This window comes from Phyllostomus hastatus, unplaced genomic scaffold, assembly GCF_019186645.2.
Source record: "Phyllostomus hastatus isolate PE091 unplaced genomic scaffold, TTU_PhHast_1.1 phas_contig_38, whole genome shotgun sequence".
Lineage (NCBI taxonomy): Eukaryota > Metazoa > Chordata > Mammalia > Chiroptera > Phyllostomidae > Phyllostomus > Phyllostomus hastatus.
In genome coordinates, this window is record NW_025333869.1 from 6,680,549 (window position 1) to 6,700,593 (window position 20,045).

A 20,045-nucleotide genomic window follows, 5' to 3' on the forward strand; every position below is an offset into this window, starting at 1 on the left:
CCCAACACAGTAATGGGGCCCTGGCTGGTGTAGCTCAGAGGATTGAGTGTGGGCTTGTGAACCAAAAGCTTGCCAGTTCAATTCCTAGTAGGGCACATGCCAAGGGTTATGGGTTAGGTCCCCTGTAGGGGATCAGTGAGAGGCAACCACACATTGATGTTTCTCTCCCTCTCTTTCTCCTTCCTTTCCCCTCTCTAAAAATAAAATCTTTAAAAAATAATAGCATGGGCAATGGAGAAGCCAAAGGACTTATATGTATGACCAATGGACATGAACTAAGCTGGGGGGAATGCTTGTGGGAGGGGCAGGGCAGGGTAGAAAAGAATAAAGGGGAGAAAAATGGGACAACTATAATAGCATAATCAATAAAATAAATTTTTAAAATCTCCACCAAAAAAACCTCCAAAAATCCAATTAAAAATTGGACAAAGGACCAGAATAGACATTTCTCCAAAGAGTTCATACAGATGGCCAATAGACATTTGGAAAAGTGCTCAGTGTCACTAATTATCAGAGAAATGCAAACAAAAAACACAATGGCTATCAACAATGAATCAAAAAACAAGTGCTGGTAAGGATGTGGAAAAAGGGGAACCCTTGTACACTGTTGGTGGGAATGCAGACTGGTACAGCCACTGTAGAAAGCAGTATGGATACCTCAAAATACAAAAATGGATATGATTTTGACCCAGCAATCCCACTTCTAGGAATATATCCAGAGGAACCAGAAACAAACATATATATATTTTTTCAAAAGAACATAAGCACCCCTATGTTCATTGCAGCATTATTTACAATCACCAAGATATGGAAGCAGCCCATGTGCTCATCAATGGATGAGTGGATAAAAAAAGTCGTGGTACATTTACACAAGGCAATACTACTCACTGTGAAAAAAGAAGGAAATCTTACCCTTTGCAACTTCATGGATGGACCTGCAGAATATTATGCTAAGTGAAACAGACCAATCAGAAAAATATAAGTATCATATGATTTCACTTATATGTGGTACCTAATGAACAAAATTAACAAAAGAGAAACAAACTCATAGATACAGAGAACTCTCTCAGAGGGTAGGCAGGTAGGGGGACTAGATAATAAAGGTGAAGGGATTAAGCAAAAACAAACTTCATAAATTTATTTGAAATTATCAAATAATGAAACTCATAATATAATTTAATATTTATTGGAATTTCTTCTGGTAATAGCACTCAACATATAAGAAAAACAAACCAAGCTGTGTGAGATTTTGTTTTTCAAAGTGTGAATAGTCAGGTTCTGTATTTAATGGCAACAAGTGGGACATCCATTTTAAAAATACCATTTAAAAGGTAGTATTTTTAAAAATATGTACTATAATTAAGATGATGTGTTTTATAGAATGGATACCTAGCTGAATGCCAATATGAATATGGAAGAATTACATGTATTAAAACCACACCGGTAAAACCAAATGTTCTTTTTTTTTTCTTTTTTCTTTTTTTTTTACAAAAGGTAGCATGAAATAATGAGGAACTTGCTATTAAACTGAATAAACTTTCACACATGAAATTTTTCTTTTAAAAATCCCCACCCACACTACCCCCAGAGAAAAGTGGTAAGTTTGATTAGTGCCATTATTTGACAGGTCATTTCTGTACAATGTGGAAGGTGGTTACATAGTCAATAGTAACTTTGTAAAATGTATCTTTTGAAGACTTGCCTGGTAAAATCACAACATGAAATATGTGAAATATTTAACATAAGGTATGCAATAACAAAGTGAAATCATTATAGTTTAAAGTTTTTAAAACTATTTTTAAAACTTTTGATTCACCAAAGAATAGAGATGTCAAATACAGTAGCATTCTCATTCTCCAACAAGATGCATTGTATACTTTTGTTATTTTGCAAACCTTTTGGAGTAGAACAAAATTAATGCAGTCTAAGCAATATTTCTTCTGTCTGTCCTTGTAATATGATTCCTCAGGAAGAACAGTTGGGTGCAGAGCAAGAGTTAAATTTTGGGGAGTTTTGGTGCATTAATCACAGGATTTGCCTCCTGTAAGTATCTTCTCCCGGCACTCTTGTAATCATAAGTGCAGCCATGAGTTTCTGCATAGCGATGGGATGCACAAAAGTTGTTTCCACATCTAAAGTACAAAGAAAGTTTATATAAATAGTCACATTTTTATTGAAGGTGTGTCTCTTTGGAAAATCAGAGCTTCACTTGAGGTAGTCCAACAAAAGTCCTTTGGTTCTCTTTAGCAATTTCAACACTGGAATTTCTTTTCTACTCATAAACAAGCATAAGCATCCCCAAAAGAACAAATTAATTGTCTATGAATATGAGAATTTATAATAAAGAACATATTGTGGAATGAAATATAGTCATTTATGAAGTAGTAAAATGCAAAAGCTGATAAACATGTCTACTATTTAAACCTGGGAGAAGTATAAAACCTAACTAAGCCATGAAGGATTTAAAAACATTTTTTAGTAACAAGATAACCTGTTTCTATTTGAATAGAATACACTCTAAAAGACAGAAGTTATTTTTAATGCCTGGCCTCAATCTAGGAGGAGACACCATCCCTGTAGCATATTAATCAATGCTAATGAAAAAAATAATTATGGGTAGAAAAATCATTTTTATAAATATATTATTCATGTTTTGAAATAAACATGCACCAAAAATTGACACTACATTAAGTTTAGTCCTGTTTTGTTAAATTTAAAATAGAATCTTAGAGAAAGGATTCTTTCAAGCTATCGTCAAACAAAAACAAGAATATCTATCATAAGACAAAAAAGTGTACTCTCCCATTGGTTTAAATCTCCTAATTTAAAGAGTGGTAGAGGTTCTCATGAATTTAGAAATTCATGAGCTATCTACTTGATTTTCACTTCAGCCAATTTAGGAGGAGTTAAAATGAGGGGTGCTATATGAACATCATCTTAATGCTGTTATGAATAACCAACTTTGAAAACATTTTATATTGTATCCCCAAGTTGGGTCACCACAAAGAAAGCATCTCAACTTTTCAAGCTAGCCAACATGCCTGCATTCGTAGCTAGTAGCCAGTCTAGTTTTCTTTCCACAATGAAAACAGTGCTTTGTTGTTTTCTTCTTTGTTTGAATAGGGGCTTGCACAGGTGGGAGGTGATGGGTACATTCCCCTGTTTAGAGAAAGGACACCTTGATTAATATAGGCATAATTTATAAATGTGAAATACCATTAAGAAAAAACTTAAAATACAAGCAAACTTCTATTCCATAGAAATTAATTTGTATTATTTTTATGTCTAAAATTATTTGCAGATTCTATTTTTAGATGTGATATGTTTCAATTAACTGTGACTCATACTTTTAAATTTTATTTTAATTATTGTTCATGTACAATTTTCTATATTTTACTCCCATCCCGGCCCACCCACCCAGCCCTCCCCACCTCCCTCCGACTTCCACCTGCCCCTAGTTTTTGTCCATGTGTCCTTTATACTTGTTCCTGTAAACCCTTCCCCTTTTCCCCTGAAATTCCCTCCCCTCTCCCCTCTCAACAGTCAACCTGTTCTCTATTTTCAGTGTCTTTGGTTATATTTTGCTTGTTTGTTTATTTCTTTTGTTGACTAGGTTCCTGTTAAAGGTGAGATCATATGGTATTTGTCTTTCACCACCTGGCTTATTTTGCTTAGCATAATGCTTTCCAGTTCCATCCATGATGGCACAAAGGGTAGGAGCTCCTTCTTTCTTTCTGCTGCATAGAATTCCATTATGTAAATGGACCATAGTTTTTTTATCCATTCATTTACTAATGGGCACCAGGGCTGCATCTAACACTTGGCTATTGTAAATTGTGCTGCTATGAACATTGGGGTGCATAGGTTCTTTTGGATTGGTGTTTCAGGGTTCTTAGGATATAGTCCCAGGGTCAAAGGGCAGATCCATTTTTAGTTTTCTGAGAAAATTCCATGCTGTTTTCCATGGTGGTTGTACCAGTCTGCAATCCCAAGCGACTCATATTTTTAGAAGGTTTGTACACACCAACACATTTCTGATTATTTCAAAGGACAATCAGTATATAGAAAATGTATCACACTTGTCAGTGAATCAAGAAAAATCTTATTCATAATCATGTTTATGAGACCTTTGAGAAACAACATGATATGCAACATAATTACCTTGTTTTTTTCACACAAAGGAGTACCAGAGTATCATGAAATTGGCCTTTTAGTCATAATTATACCATAGAAATTAAATTCATCAAACCACAAGCAAGTTATTATTCTTTCAAAACTTCAATTTGTTCATTTTTAAGATAACAGAACATGTATTTTTCTTCCTAGATTTCTAAGTGTTTTAAGGTCAACTCAGTTCTCATATATAAAAAGCATTCTGAAAATTTTAAATGGTATAATCATACAAAATATATTAGCAATAGTGACTAATTTGATTGATTTTACAGTGCTACCTTTCAAAAAACATTTACCAAATTTTGAATGATTGTACAACTTGAATTTTCACCTTAAAAATAAGAACATATCTGTTATGACATAAATAAGAATAAGTCTGTTCATTTAATTAATAAGTAAAATGCTTTTAGGACTGAGCAAATTTCCAATTAACTGTTCATAAGTAGAGAAGCTCAAAGTCATAGTCCACAGTTGTTACAAAACCAAAGCAAGTACACACTGCTTGGTGGCACTCAAAGTCCAAGAAGGAAGAGGAAAAGAAAACAAAAACAGGAAGGAATGAGAAGAAAAACTGTTGAGCATCAGTGGTATGGGTACCTATTCTCCACTACTAATAAAGAGTTGTGAGGCCTGCACTTAATTCATCTGGCAGCTAAAAGTCTCTAAAAATTCTTCAAGAGTTCAAAAAATTGGAATTACAGTATACCTTTTGCCACAACCCAGATTAAATGCTGGATATACCAGTCCAGCAAAATTAAGACTGCTCTATTATGAGTCTAAAATATATACCCATATCTTGCCCAAAACTGGACACAAAATTGGAAACATCTGAGTGACTCTGAATAATGCTGGAAACCAATTCAGTTAATAAGCACTTTCTTCTTCGAGTGTGCTAAGCTACTAAGAACATTTCACAAAGGCAATGGGATACTTTCCATTTCTTAAAAACTAAAAATAAGATAAGCATTTTCAAAGGACGCCTAAGAAAGGCATATATCATTGGATATCCTCTGGAAGCTCATCTAATGGCAATTATTGCTGAAATTCGGTTTTAAAATATTATTCTCTAACCGAAGTAGAAAATCTGTTGATGATCATTTAGTTCAATGTAGTCATAGTTTCTTTTTTTTCCTTACAGATACTTCATTCAGTGTTTCCCAAATATTTGCCATTCAAGAACTCTTGGGAATGTGCTAACAGAGAACATCGTGGTAACAGGAATAAAGTGGCACCAAAACAAAGCTGAAGTATTCTTCTAGGAGAAAAGTTCCATATACCCTCCCACCCACTAGAGAAAACCACTCATTAATCATCTACTTCAGTCTAGGAACCATCACTAATATATAGGTTCCATACAACAAATAGGAAAAAGTCAAATTCCTTGGACTGACATCTAAGGTGTAGTATGTCCAATATAATACCTAATTTCCAAAGTCACTTTCTGTCATTTACCACATCATACCCACTCTGAATAATGCACCAGACAAATTAAATGCACAGTCTCTTCTAAAGTGTTCTGTTTTGCCCTAGTTGTTGTGACTCAGTGGATTGAGCACTGGCCTATGAACCAAAAGGTTGCCAGTTCAATTCTAGTCAGGGCACATGCCTGGTTGTGGGCCAGGTCCCCATCTGGGATCATGCAACAGGCAACGAGTCGATGTTCCTCTCACACATCATTGTTTATCTCCCTTTCTCCCTCCCTCTGAAAATAAATAAATAAAATCTTTTTTAAAAGTTATTTTAAAAGTGTTCTGTTTTACTTTGTTAATCTAGTAAAACTCTACTTATTCTATAAAAAGATATCATTAATCCTCAACTCTCCTCTGAAGCCTTCTCTCAAATGTGTTGAACATATGAATTTGTAAAAGTCAATAAAGTAATGTTGATGCAAAGAGTTGCTGTTCAGAAGATTAAAAATATTTTTATTAACTTATTTGTTTGGCATTTCCAGGTCTAATGTTATATTTAACACAATGATCTATAAAAAATTCATCCAAACAGAAAAAGCAGCCAATCAAGTAAAGTAGTATTCAAGATGCAACTTTGGTAATCTTCTGCCTAAAAATGATGACTAAAACTATGAAGATGAATTAAGTTTCCAAGTGAGATCCTATAGTGAAAAGCAAGGAGGACCAACGGAAGAACTTAGTAGGTCAATTAAATAAAACTTGTACCAACATTCATACAGACTGTTGTATAATTCAGAATGATATAGTTATTACTGAAAGGAAGTGGTAGCAAGTTATAAATCTCTAGTTTAAGGAATCACCACTGCAGGAAGTAGCAGATGGCTTGGCCTACCTAAAAAAGTCAACCAAAGAGTGTATTGTATACCCAAAGATAAGCAGAAGGCTGGTAAAATGAATACAAAAGAAAACTGAGGTTAAAAAATATATATACTTACAACAATGTGATATCCCAGAATGAGAGTTTGAGAGAGAGAAAAATACTATTTAAAGGAGGGCCACAACTATCAGGCAACATAAAAATACAGAAGCATCCACTGGATTTGAAAATTTGGAGATCTTTGGTAACCTCAGCAACAATGATTTCAGAGGAGCAGTAAGAAGTGAAAAAAGCAACGAAGTATGAATTAGAATTAAGAGAGTAAGAATTAAGTCCACTCAACGATAAAGAAAGAGGCAAAATGGGAGAGGTGTGAATGGATGCCACATTAACTACCTCCTAGGATTAATCTGGAGTTACAACTAAATTGTGGAGAAATCACCCAGAACAAACAACTGCACAATAGCAACAGAGAAGCCATATAACCTCAGATAGACAGAAAATCATCTTCAGCACTATCTGATTGCACCTGCACAGCATCATACAAGACATGGTGGGCAGAGTGACCCTAAGTAAACCAAATGGAGGGAAGGATCCACTGAAGAATGACCCAACAACAATCAAACTGTAATGTAACCCAGTTATATTCAGAGAGCCAACATAAACAGAATCCCAAGAGCATCAAGTTCAGGAGACCACAGAGACAACACAATTGAATTTCACAGTTCTCCTACCATACAAGTACAAACCAAAAAGTCAGGGAATCAGAACAGATCAATTTAAGAAGCAGAGGCTAACAAGAAGAGTTACACGTACACACACACGTACACACACACACACACACACACACACACACACAAAGGAAAGAAAAAGAAACCCACATGAAAGGAAAAGAGGAATCCTCAGAAAGAATGCTAGATGAAATAGAGGCAAGTCAACTATCAGATAATGAGTTTAAAACAATAATTATAAGGAAGCTCAATGAGTTCACTGAGAATTACCAAAACTAAAGGGGAACTACAGGGAACTTAGTATAAATTATATCAACATGAAAAAGGAAATAGAAATTATCAACAAGAGACAAGAAGAAATGAAGAATACAATTTCTGAATTGAAGAATATAGTATAAGGAATCCAAAGTAGGCTAGAAGAAGCAGAAGATGCAACTGGTGAGCTGGAGTACAAGATAGAAAACATTCCCAGAAAAAGCAAGAAAAGGAAAAAAGACTCAAAAAGAAAAAAGAGGGGTTAAGGGAACTATAGGACTATATTAAATGTAATAATGTCCATGTAATGGGGATCAGAAAGAGAAGAACAGCAAGAGATACAAAACCTGTTTGAAAAAATAATGATGGAAAACTTCCCTAATTTGATGAGAGAAAAAGTCAAACAAGTACAGGAAGCACAGAGGGTCTCAATCAAGAGGAACCCAAAGAGGCCCATTCGAAGACACATCATAGTTAAAATGGCAAAATTCTAACACAAAGAGAGAATCTTAAAGGCAGCAAGGGTGAAACAGGAAGTAACATACAAGGGAGCCCTGATAAGGCTATCAGCTGACTTGTCAATGGAATCACTACAAGCCAGAGGGAATGGCAAGAAATAATACAAGCAATTAAAAGCAAGGGCCTGCAAACAAGACTACTCTATCCAGCAAGGATCTCAATTAAAATGTTAGGATAAATAACGAGTTTCCCAGACAAAAGAAGGCAGAAAGAATGTGTATCCCCCAAACCAGCACTGCACGATATGCTAAAGTGACTACATTAAGAAGAGAAAGAAAAAGAGTGATAGAGAAAGGAACACAAGTATGAAGGGAGTGAAATGACAATAAGTACTTATCAATAATAACCTTAAATGTAAATGGATTAAATTCTGCAAACAAAATACATGGGGTAGTTGAATGGATAAGAAAACATGACCCACACATATGCTGCCTACAAGAGACCCACCTCAGGACAAAAGACCTACACAGACTGAAAGTAAAGAGTTGGAAAAAAATATTCTAAGCAAATGGACAGGAAAAAAAGTCAGGGTAGCAATACTTATATCAGATAAAACAGTCTTCAAAAAAAAAAAGGTCATGAAAACACAAACAGAAGGACACTTTATAATATACAAGGTAAGAATCCATCAACAAGACATAAACATTATAAACATATATGCATCAAACATAGGAACACCCAAATATATAAGGAAAATCTTGGAGTACTTCAATAAAGATATAGACAGCAACACACTTATACTAGGGGATTTTTAACACCCCACTGTCAAAAAGGGATAGACCTTCCAAAAAAAAATATCAACAAGGATACAGAAGCATTGGACACTGTCCTAGATCAAATGGACTTAACTGATATATATAGAAACTTTCATCCAAAAGAGGCAAAATACACATTCTTTTCAAAGGCACATGGAACATTTTTCCTTTATTTTACTTTCTGCATCTCATTTTTTTTATTATTGTTCAACTGCAGTGCACATGGAACATTTTCAAAGATAGACCACATGACAGAACACAAAACAAGCCTCAACAAATTCAAGAAAACTGAAATCACATCAAGCATTTTCTCTGACCACAAGGGACTGAAACAAGAAATTGATGTCAAGGAAAAATTCAGAAACACTCAACTTCATGCACATTGAAAGCATGCTATTAAACAATGAATGGGTTAAGAATGAGATCAAAGAAGAAATCAAAAAGTTTTTGGAAGCAAATGAAAAGAACACACGACAGTGTGTTCTTTTCTATGGGACATAGGGAAGGCAGTCCTGAGAGGGGAGTTCATAGTGATATACGCCTACCTAAAAAGATAGAAACATTTCAAATAAACAGCCTAACCCTACATCTACAAGAACTGGAGGAACAACAGTAAACAAAGCCCAGAGCATGTAGAAGGAAGGAATAAACAAGATCAGAGCAGAATTAAGTGACATAAAGACTAAAATAACAATCCAAAGGATCAATAAATCTAGGAGCTGGTTCTTTTTAAAGATAAACAAAATTGACAGGCCTTTAAGGAGACTCATCAAGACAAAGAGAGAGAGAAACCAAATAAACACAATCACAAATGAAAGAGGAGAGATTACAACTAATATCACAGAAATACAAAGGATAGCAAGAAATTACAACAAAGAACTATATGCCAAGAAATTTGAAAACCTGGGTGAAATGGACAAATTTCTAGAAAAATATAATTTCTCAAAGTGAATGAAGAAGCAGCAGAAAGACTTAATAGACTGATAACAGCTAATGAAATCAAGCAATAATAAAAAGAAATCTATTGGCACACAAAAGCCCTGGATTGGACGGTTTCATAGGAAAATTTTATAAAACACTTAAGAAGAGCTAAGCCCTGCCCATTTCAGACTGTTCCAAAAAATCCAAGAAGAGGGAAGACTCTCAAACTCCTTCTATGAAACCAGCATGATCCTAATTCCAAAACCTAATAGACACAGCAAAGAAAATCACAGGCCAACATTGCTGATGAATATAGACACTCAAATCCTCAACAAAATATTGTCAAATCACATCCAACAATACATTAAAAAGATCATACATCATGATCAAGTGGGTTTCACCACAGGGATGAAAGGATGATACAATATTCACAATTCAATAAATGAAATACATCACATAAAACAAAAGGAAAGGCAAACTCACAGGATCATATCAGTAGATGTGGAAAAAGCATTTGATAAGGTACAGCATCCATTTATGGTAAAAGCACTCAGCAAAGTGGGAGTAGAGACAGCATACCTCAACATAATAAAGGCCGTATATGAGAAACCTACAGTCAACATCATACTCAATGGGCAAACACTAAAAGTTTCCCCACTAAGATCAGAAACAAGACGAGGATGTCCGTTTTCACCACTTCTATTTAACATAGGGTTGGAAGTCCTAGCCATAGAAATGAGATAAGAAAGAGAAATATAAGGCATCCAAATTGGAAAGGAGGAACTAAAAGTGTCATTATTTCCAGATGACATGATAGTGTACCTAGAAAATCCTATAGGCTTCACCAAAATACAATTACAAAATACAATATAATAAGTGAATTTAACAAAACAGTGGGATACAAAGTCAATATTCAGAAATTAAAGACATTTTTGTACACTAACAATGAAATATCAGAAACAGAAATCAGGAAAAAATCCCATTTGATATAGTAACAAGAAAAATAAAGTATCTAGGAATAAACCTAACCAAGGAGGTAAAAGACCTGTACTCAGAAAACTACACAACATTGAAGAAAGAAATTAAGGAAAACACAAATAAATGGAAGCATATCCCATATTCATGGATTGGAAGAATGAACATCAAAATGGCTATACTACCCAAAGCAATTTATAGATTCAACACAATCCCTATTAAAATACCAATGACATATTTCACAGATATAGAACAAACATTTCAAAAATTTATCTGGAACCATAAATGACCCCTAATAGCTTTACCAATTCTGAGAAAGAAGAACACAGTAGGAGGGATCACAATACCTGATATCAAACTATATTACAAGGCTACAGTAATCAAAACAGTCTGTTACAGGCATAAGAACAGACACACAGATCAATGGAACGGAGTAGAGAGCCCAGAAATAAATCCAAGTCTCTATTGTCAATGAATACTTGACAAAGGGGGTAGAAATATTAATTGGGTAAATACAGCCTCTTCAACAAATGGTGTTGGGACATCTGGACAGCAACATGCCAAAAAAATGAAAGTTGACCACCAACTTACACCATACACAAAAATAAACTCAAGATGGTTAAAAGACTTAAATAGGCCATGATACCATAAAAGTCTTAACGAAGAACATACGCAGGAAAATCTTAGATATTCCATGAAGCAATCTTTTGGGCCATTTGCTGACCAGCCTCTGGACTCAAAGCTGGTTGAAGCTGACTTTATTACATAACTTGTCCCCTCCCAAAAGTACCCTGGCTCAATAGAAGCAGCCACAAACTGTGGATCACTTGATAGCTACACAGAGGTACCACAAGTCTGGTTACAGGCAGCATCTTACATTTGATCTGTGCTGGAACCTCTCACAAAATTCCTCAGAACCAACACACCCAGTGTCAGGCTTCAGACCACATCAGAGCACAGCCCAAATACATCCAAAAGGAGATGCTGATATGTAGCATACATGGCTGGGGCCAATTCCACTTTGTGGAGTCAAATCAGTCAGCCAGCCTGATGGTCAGCTATACTCACAGATGAGCGAAGAGCAATCAAGACTCAAATGCAATAGAAGGTCTCATATAACACATATGGGGAACATTCCTGGTGCACCCAGCTCAAGTTATCAGGCAGATTACACCACTGAAGCCCAAATGCACCTATTATATAAGGTCACCATACCAAGATTGGGAGTCATAGAATATCTACCTAAGAAATTAATACAGTGAGGCAGCCAAGATGAAGAGCAAAGAAATATGTCTCAAATGAAAGAAAAAGAGAAATCCCCAGAAAGAGAACCAAATAAAAAGGAGGCCATCAAGCTACCAGATATAGAGTTCAAAACAAAGGTTGAAAGGAAACTCAAGGAACTTAGTTTAGGAATAGATAGACTTGGTGAGAACTTAAACAAAGAGGCAGTAAGCATAAAAAAGGGCATGGAAACCATAAAAAGTCAGGAATGAAAAATGCAATATCTGAAATGGAGGATATATTAGAAGAAATCAGTAGCAGGTTACATGAACAGAGGATTGAATCAACAATTTGGGGGACAACATAGCAGAAAATATCAAAGCAGAGCTTAAAAAAGAATTAAAAAACATTAGGAAAATCTAAGGGACCTATGGGATAACAAGTGTAACATCTACATCATAGGGATAACAGAAGGAGAAAAGAGGAAATAAGGGATTGACAACCTGTCTGAAGAAAAAATGACAAAAACTTCCCTAACTTGGAGAAGGAAACAGACATACAAGTCAGAGAAGTACAGAGTCCCAAACAAGATATACCCAAAGAAGCTAACATGAAGCCACATAATAATTAAAATATCAAAAAGTTAAAGACAAAGAGAGACTTTAAAAGCAGCAAAAAATTAGCCAAAACAAACAAATAAACAGAACAACAAAACCCCCAACCCTGACAGTTAGTTACCTACAACGGAGCTCCCATGAGACTTTCAGCTGATTTCCCAACAGAAACTTTGCAGGCCAGAAGGATTTGGAATGATGAAGTATTCAAACTAATCAGAAGCAAGGACCTACAATCAAGACTACTCTCCTAAGAAAATGATCATTTAGAATTGAGGACAGATAAAGAACTTCCCAGACAAGAAAAAAACTAAAGGAGTTCATTACCAGCAAATCACTATTACAAGAAATGTTAAAGAGTCTTCTATAAGTAGAAAGCCCCAGCTGGAAAGCTCAGTTGGTTAGAGCATAGTCCCAATACTCCAAGGTTGTGGTTTTGTTCCCTGATCACAGCACATAGAAGAGCAACCCAGAAATGCATAAACAAGTGGAACAACAAACTTCTCTCTTTTTCTCTTTCCCTCCCTCTCAAATCAGCAAATAGCCCTGGATGATGTGGCTCAGTGATTGAGTGCCGGCCCGTGAATCAAAGGGTCATCTGTTCAATTCCCAGTCTAGGGAATATGCCTGGGTTGCAGGCCAGGTCCCCAGTGAGGAGTGTGAGAGAGGCAACCATACATGGATGCTTCTCTCCCTCTCCTGCTCTCTCCCTTCACCTCTCTAAAAAAATAAAATAAAGTCTTTTAAAAAATAAATGAAATCAATAAATAACCAATAAATAGAAAGAGAAAAAAGAAAATTATGAAATATAAAATGCCAAAAAATACATGCCTATCAATAATCATTTTAAATGTCAATGAATTAAATCCTCCAATCAAAAGACAGAGGGTGAAAAAGAACAACAAGGTTAGAGGAATCATGCTACCTGATACCGAACTATACAATAAGGCCACAGTAATCAAATCAGTATGGTACTGGCATAAAAACAGATACATAGATTAATGGAACAGAATAGAGAACCCAGAAATAAATCCACACCTTTATAGTAAATTAGTATTTGACAGAGGAAGGAAGCACATACAATGGGCTAAAGATAGTATATTCAGTAAATAGTGTTGGAGAAATTGGATATATGTGCTAAAATGAAACCAGACCACCTTCTTATACCACAGACAAGGATAAATTCAAAATGGATCAAAGACTTAAACATTATACCCAAAACTGTAAAAATTCCACAAGAAAACAGGCAGGAAAACATTTGACATTGCTCACAGCAATATTTTATCCTGCCATGAGCAAAATGAAAGAAAAGAAAAAATAAGCAAATGAAACAACATTAAACTAAAAAGTTTTTGCACTGCAAAAGAGACCATGAACAAAATAAAAAGACAACCCATAGAATGGAAGAACATATTTGCCAATACAATTGATAAGGTGTTAATATACAAAATTTATGAAGAACTACAAAACTCAACACCAAAAAAAAAATCCAATTATAAAATAAGCAAATGATCTGAAGAGACATTTCTCCAAAGGGGACATATACATAGACAATACACCTGTGAAAAGATGCTCAATGCAACTAATCATCAGAGGAATGGAAATTAAGACCACAAAAAGATATCACCTCACACCTATCAGAACAGCTAATAAATCACAAACAAGTGCTAGTGAGGATGTGGAGAAAAGGGAACTCTTTTGCACTGTTGGTGGGAATGCAGTCTGGTTCAAACACTGTGGAAAGCACTATGGAGACACTTCAAAAAATGAAAATAGATCTGCATTTTGACCTAGTGGTCCCACTTCTGGCAATATATCCAAAGAAACTCAAAATGCCAATTCAAAAGAATATAAGCATCCCTATGTTCATTGCAGCATTATTTACAATTGCCATGATATGAAAGCAGCTTACGTGTCCATCAGTAGATGAGTGGATAAAACAACTATAGGACATTTACACAATGGAATACTACTCAGTTATAAAAAGAAGAAAATTTTATCTTTGTGACACCATGGATGGACCTGGAGAACATTATGTTCAGTGAAATAAACCAGTCAGAGAAAAACAAATACCATATGATTTTACTTATACATGGAATCTAATGAACAAACTGAACTAACAAGCAGAATACAGAGAAACGCATAGAGAGTAGGATGACAGCTTTTGGAGGGGAAGTTATGAGGTGGAGGGATTGAGTAAAAAGGAAAAAGACTCATGGACATGGACAACAGTGTGGTGGTTGAAGGGGATGGGGATTTATAAGGAGGTTAAATGTTAATGGAATAAATATAATAATTTTTAAAAGACATAGGGTGTCTGAATGGATAGTAAAAAAAAAGACTCATGTATATGCTGTCTACAAAAGACCCAATTCAGAATGTAAGACACACACACAGACTGAAAGTAAAGGAATGAACAAAGGCAGTTCTTTTCCATTTAAGTGGAAAAGAAAAAAAAAGTGTAGCAGTATTTATAACAGACAAAATAGATTTTAAAACAAAGGCTATACAAAACAAAAAAAAGGTAATTATATAATGATGAAGAGAGCAATCCATAAAGAGGACATAATCATTGTAAACATTTATTCATCTCACATAGGAGCCCCTAAATATATAAAGCAAATATTGATGGCCAAAAAGGGAGAGATAGAGAGTAGTACAATTATAGTAAGGGATGTATCTCTCACACATTGCTGTTTCCCTCCCTCTCTTTCTCTATCCCTTCCATTCTCTCTAAACAAAATAAAATATTTTATGTGTGAAAGAGAAATACCATATGATCTCATTCATAAGTGGAATCTATCAATAAAACAAACAAACTAGCAAAATACAATCAGAGACATTGAAATAAAGAAAACTAACAGTCACCAGAGAGAAGTGGGGAGAGGGATAATAGGGGAAGGGAAATCAAGGAACATGTATAAAGGACACACAGACAAAGCTAAAAGGGGTAGATTCAAGGGTGGGAGGTATGGATGGGTGGGTTGGGGAAGTGAAAATGGAGACAGCCATACTTGAACAAAAATAAAAATAAATTAAAAAATAAAAGTAAACAAAACCTTAAGAAACACAATATAACCTTTCACCTGAAGAAACTAGAAAAAGAACAAAGTCCAAAGTGAATAGGAGAAAGGAAATAATTAAGATCAGAGCAGAAATAAATAAAATAGAATTTCAAAAAACAATATAAAAGATCAATGAAAGAGAAGAAACAACTAATACCACAGAAATATAAAAGACTATAAAATAATACTATAGACAAGTATATGCCAACAAATTGGAAAATCTGAAAGAAATGGATAAACTCCTAGAAGCGTAGAAGCTCCTAAGACTGAATTGAGACAAAAAAAATTATCAAAACAGACAAATTACATCCAATTGTATCAAAGCAGTAATTAAAAACCTCACAACAAATTAAAAGTACAGGACCAGGTGGCTTCACAGGTAAATTTTACCAAACTAACTCAAAGAACTAACACCTAACCTTCTCAAACTATTCCAAAAAATACAAGATTAGGGAAGATTCCCAAGATCATTGTACAAGGCTACTGTTATCCTGATTCTAACACCAAGTAAGGATACTACAAAGAAAAAATATATAGGATAATAGCTCTGATGAAAATATTGAATAGATAAAAATTCTCAATAAAATATTAGCAAACCAAACTTGCCAATATGTGAAAAAATATGATATACCATGATCAAGTGGTATTTATTCCTGGGATGCAAGTTTGGTACAATATCTGCAAGTCAATTAATGTGATTAACTGCATAAACAAAATGAAGGATAAAAATCATATGATCATATCAATAGATGCACAAAAGCATTTGACAAAATCTAGCACCCATTTATGATAAAAACTCTCAACAAAGTGGGAATAGAAAGAATGATCCGCAATATAATAAAAGACATATATGAAAAACCCACAGCCAACATCATACTCAAGGGCGAAAAATATGTGTTTCCCTTAAAATCAGGAATAAGACAGGGATATCCCTTCTCTCCACTCTTATTGAACATAGTACTAGAAGTCCTAGCCACAGCAATCAGATAAAAAGAAATAAAAGGTATCCAAATTACAAAAAAGAGAGGTAAAGCTGTTATTATTTGCAGATGACATGATACTGTATATTAAGAACCCTAAAGATTCTACAAAAAAGTACTAAAACTAATAAATAAGTTCAATAAAGTAGCAGGGTACTTTACACAAGAATAAACACAAAATGGATTAAAGACTTAAATGTAAAACCTGAAACCATAAAACTCCTAGAAGAAAACATAGGCAGTAAAGTCTCTGAGATTTCTCATAGCCATATTTTTTTCTGAAATCTCATCATGCAAGGGAAATAAATGGGACTACACTAACTAAAAAGTTTTGCACATTAAGGGAAAACAAAAAACAAACAAACAAACAAAAAAGACACCCTATGGAATGGGAAATGATATTCACCAATGACACATACAATGAGGTGTCAATATCCTAAATTTATAAATAACCAAGACAAATCAACACTAGAAAAACAGACATCCCAAGGAAAAAATTGGGCAGAAGAACTAAATAGACACTTCTCCAAAGAGGACATATAGATGGCCAATAGGCATGAAATGTTGCTCAGCATCACTAGCCATCAGAGAAATGCAAATTAAAACTACGAGATACCCTCACACCTATCAGAATAAATAATCAATAAATCAACAAACAACAAGTGTTGGTGAGGATGTGGAGAAAAGGGAACCTAAGTATACTCTTGGTGGGAGAGAAGACTGGTGCATCCACTATAGAAAATAGTGTGGAGGTTCCTCCAAAAATTAAAAATGAAATTACCTTATGGTCCAGTGGTTCCAGTTCTGGATATAAATCCAAGGAAACCTGAATCACTAATTCAAAAGAATATATGCACTCCTATATTACTGTAAATAATATAGCTATTATTCACAATAACTAAGATGTGAAAGCAACCCAAGTGTCCATCAATAGACAAGCAGGTAAAAAAGCTTGTACACATACACAATGGAATATCACTCAGCTATAAAAGAAAATGAAATCTTACCTTTTGCAATACCATGGGTGGACCTAGAAGTTATTATACTAAGTAAAATAAGTCGGACAGAGAAAGACAGATACATTATGATTTCACTTATAAAGTAATCTAAAGAACAAAATAAATTAACAAACAAAATAGAAACAGACTCAGAGATACAGAGAACAAACTAATGGTTGCAAGAGGGGAGGGCTCAATGGGAGTTGGGTAAAAAGGCAAAGGGGTCAAGTAGTACAAATTGGTAGTTTCAGAATTGTCACAGTGATGTAAATTACAGCATAGAGAATATAGCCAATAATATTGTAATAACTGTATATGGTACCAGGTGGGTACTTGCAATATTGGGGGCACCAATTTGTAAAATATGACTTTCTAACCACTATGCTGTATACCTGAAAGAAATATAGCATAATATTGAATGTAAACTGTAATTGAAAAATTAAAAAAATAAGTTAAATGTCCAAATTGATAGTTATGAAACAGTCATGGGTTGTAGAGTATAGAATAGGAAATATACTCAATAATACTGTCATAACTATGTATGGTGTAAGATGTGTAATAGATTTATTGAGGTAGTCACTTTGTAAGTTATATAAAAGTCTAATAACTATGTTGCACACCAGAAAGTAATATAATATTATATCTACTGTAATTGAAAAATAAAAATTATTGAACAGGCACATGCAAAAAAATGAAACTGGACCGCCAACTTACAGCGTACACCAAAATAAACTCAAGATGGATAAAATACTTAAATATAAATTGTGACACCATAAAAGTCCTTCAGCAGAACATAGGAAGGAAAAATCTCAGATAATCCACAGAGCCATTTTTCTCTGATATGTCCCCTAGAGCAAGGGACACAAAGGAAAAAATAAACAAATGGTACTACCTCAAATTAAAAAAACTTCTGCATGGCTAAAGAAGACATCAGCTAAATGAAAGGGAACCAACTGTATGGGAAAACATATTTGGCAATGAGACCTCAGACAAGGGCTTGATCTATAAAATATATAAAGAATTGGACTTCCGGCAAGATGGAGGAATAGGTGGACACACCGTACCTCCCCGCACAACCAAGATTAGAACAACAATAATTAACAGATAGAATATCACTCAGAACTGATAGAGGATTTACCTGAATGGAAGTCGGACAGCCAAGAAGTTGAAGTAGACCCGTACATCCAGACTGGTAGGAGACAACAAGCAGGGCATGCGCGGGGCTGGCGCGGGTCAGTGTCACACGGAGGTTGGGGAAAATTTGGCGCGAAATCGGCGCAACAGCCATCCGGGGTGCAAGAACGCAGTGGTGATCCCTGAGTACACAAGCTGCAGCTGGCGGACCCAGTGAAGCAGCGATTGTGGACCAGAGCCTCGCAGCCCAGGATCCCAAAGAAGTGTCTGAGCCCAGGAGAACGGAACTACCGCCATTGTTCCCTCCGGCTCCCACCCCTACCTCCACCCCCACATATAGTGTCACAATCTAGCAACCAGGGTGCCCAGCCCCGGTGAACACCCAAGGCTCCGTCCCCCGCTGTAACAAAAGCGACCAGACCGGAAAAAAAAAAAAAGGAGAGACAGGGAAAAGACGTAAGATATGTTACCAACAGAACAGATCAGTCCCCCAGGACTCATCCTTTTGAGCAACTAAGAAATAGCCAATCTCAGATGCACAGTTCAAAACACTGGTGATCGAAAGCTCACGGAATTGGTTGATTTTGGGTGCAATTTAGATGAAAGGATGCAGGTTACAATAAAAGAGATGCAGGAAGATGCGTGGAGGAGAGCCCATAGTGAAAGGAAGGAATCTGAGTCTCAAAACAATACAGTGGACCAGAAGGAAGATAGAATCAACCAAGCAGGAAAGCATGATGAAATAAGAATTCAAAAAATCGAGGAAAAGCTTAAGAGGATCCAGGACACCTTTAAACATTCCAACATCCGAATTATAGGGGTACCAGAATGGGAAGGAGAAAAGCAACAGATTGAGCACATATTTGAACAAACAGTAAAGGAGAACTTCCCCAATCTGGCAAAGGGAACAGTCTTCCAAGAAATCCAGGAAGCTCAGAGAGCCCCAAAGAAGTTGGACCCAAGAAGAAACACACCAAGGCACATCATAATTACATTAGCCAAGGTAAAAACGAAGGAGAGAATCCTAGAAGCAGCAAAAGATAAGGGGACAGTAATCTACAAAGGAGTTCCCATCAGACTGTCAGCTGATTTCTCCAAAGAGACCTTACAGGCAAGAAGGGGCTGGAAAGAAATATTCCAAGTCATGAAAGACAAGGACCTACATCCCAGATTGCTCTATCCAGCAAAGCTCTCATTTAGAATGGAAGGGAAGATAAAGTGCTTTTCAGATAAGGTCAAGTTAAAGGAGTTCATCATCACCAAGCCCTTATTTTATGAAATGCTAAAGGGACTTATCTAAGAAAAGAAGATAAAGAAAAAGACATGTATAGTAAAAGGACAGCAAACTCACAATTATTAACAACCACACCTGAAGCAAAACCAAAAGAAACTAAGTAAACAACTAGAACAGGAAC

General features: G+C 35.4%; 1 protein-coding gene across 3 annotated transcripts in view; it reads right to left on the reverse strand.

Annotated features, from left to right (window-relative positions):
• Nucleotides 1-1,429: 1,429 nt before the first annotated feature.
• The window catches only part of ZFAND4 (zinc finger AN1-type containing 4), a 167,152-nt gene continuing 148,536 nt past the window's right edge, over nt 1,430-20,045 (reverse strand). For all 3 annotated transcript variants that reach the window (XM_045842053.1, XM_045842052.1, XM_045842054.1), the window contains 2 exons: nt 3,042-3,159; nt 1,430-2,132 (listed from right to left, as the gene is read on the reverse strand). In XM_045842053.1, the coding sequence (XP_045698009.1) occupies nt 1,997-2,132; nt 3,042-3,159 (254 nt within the window). In that variant the 3' untranslated portion in view covers nt 1,430-1,996. The remainder of the gene's footprint in view (nt 2,133-3,041; nt 3,160-20,045) is intronic.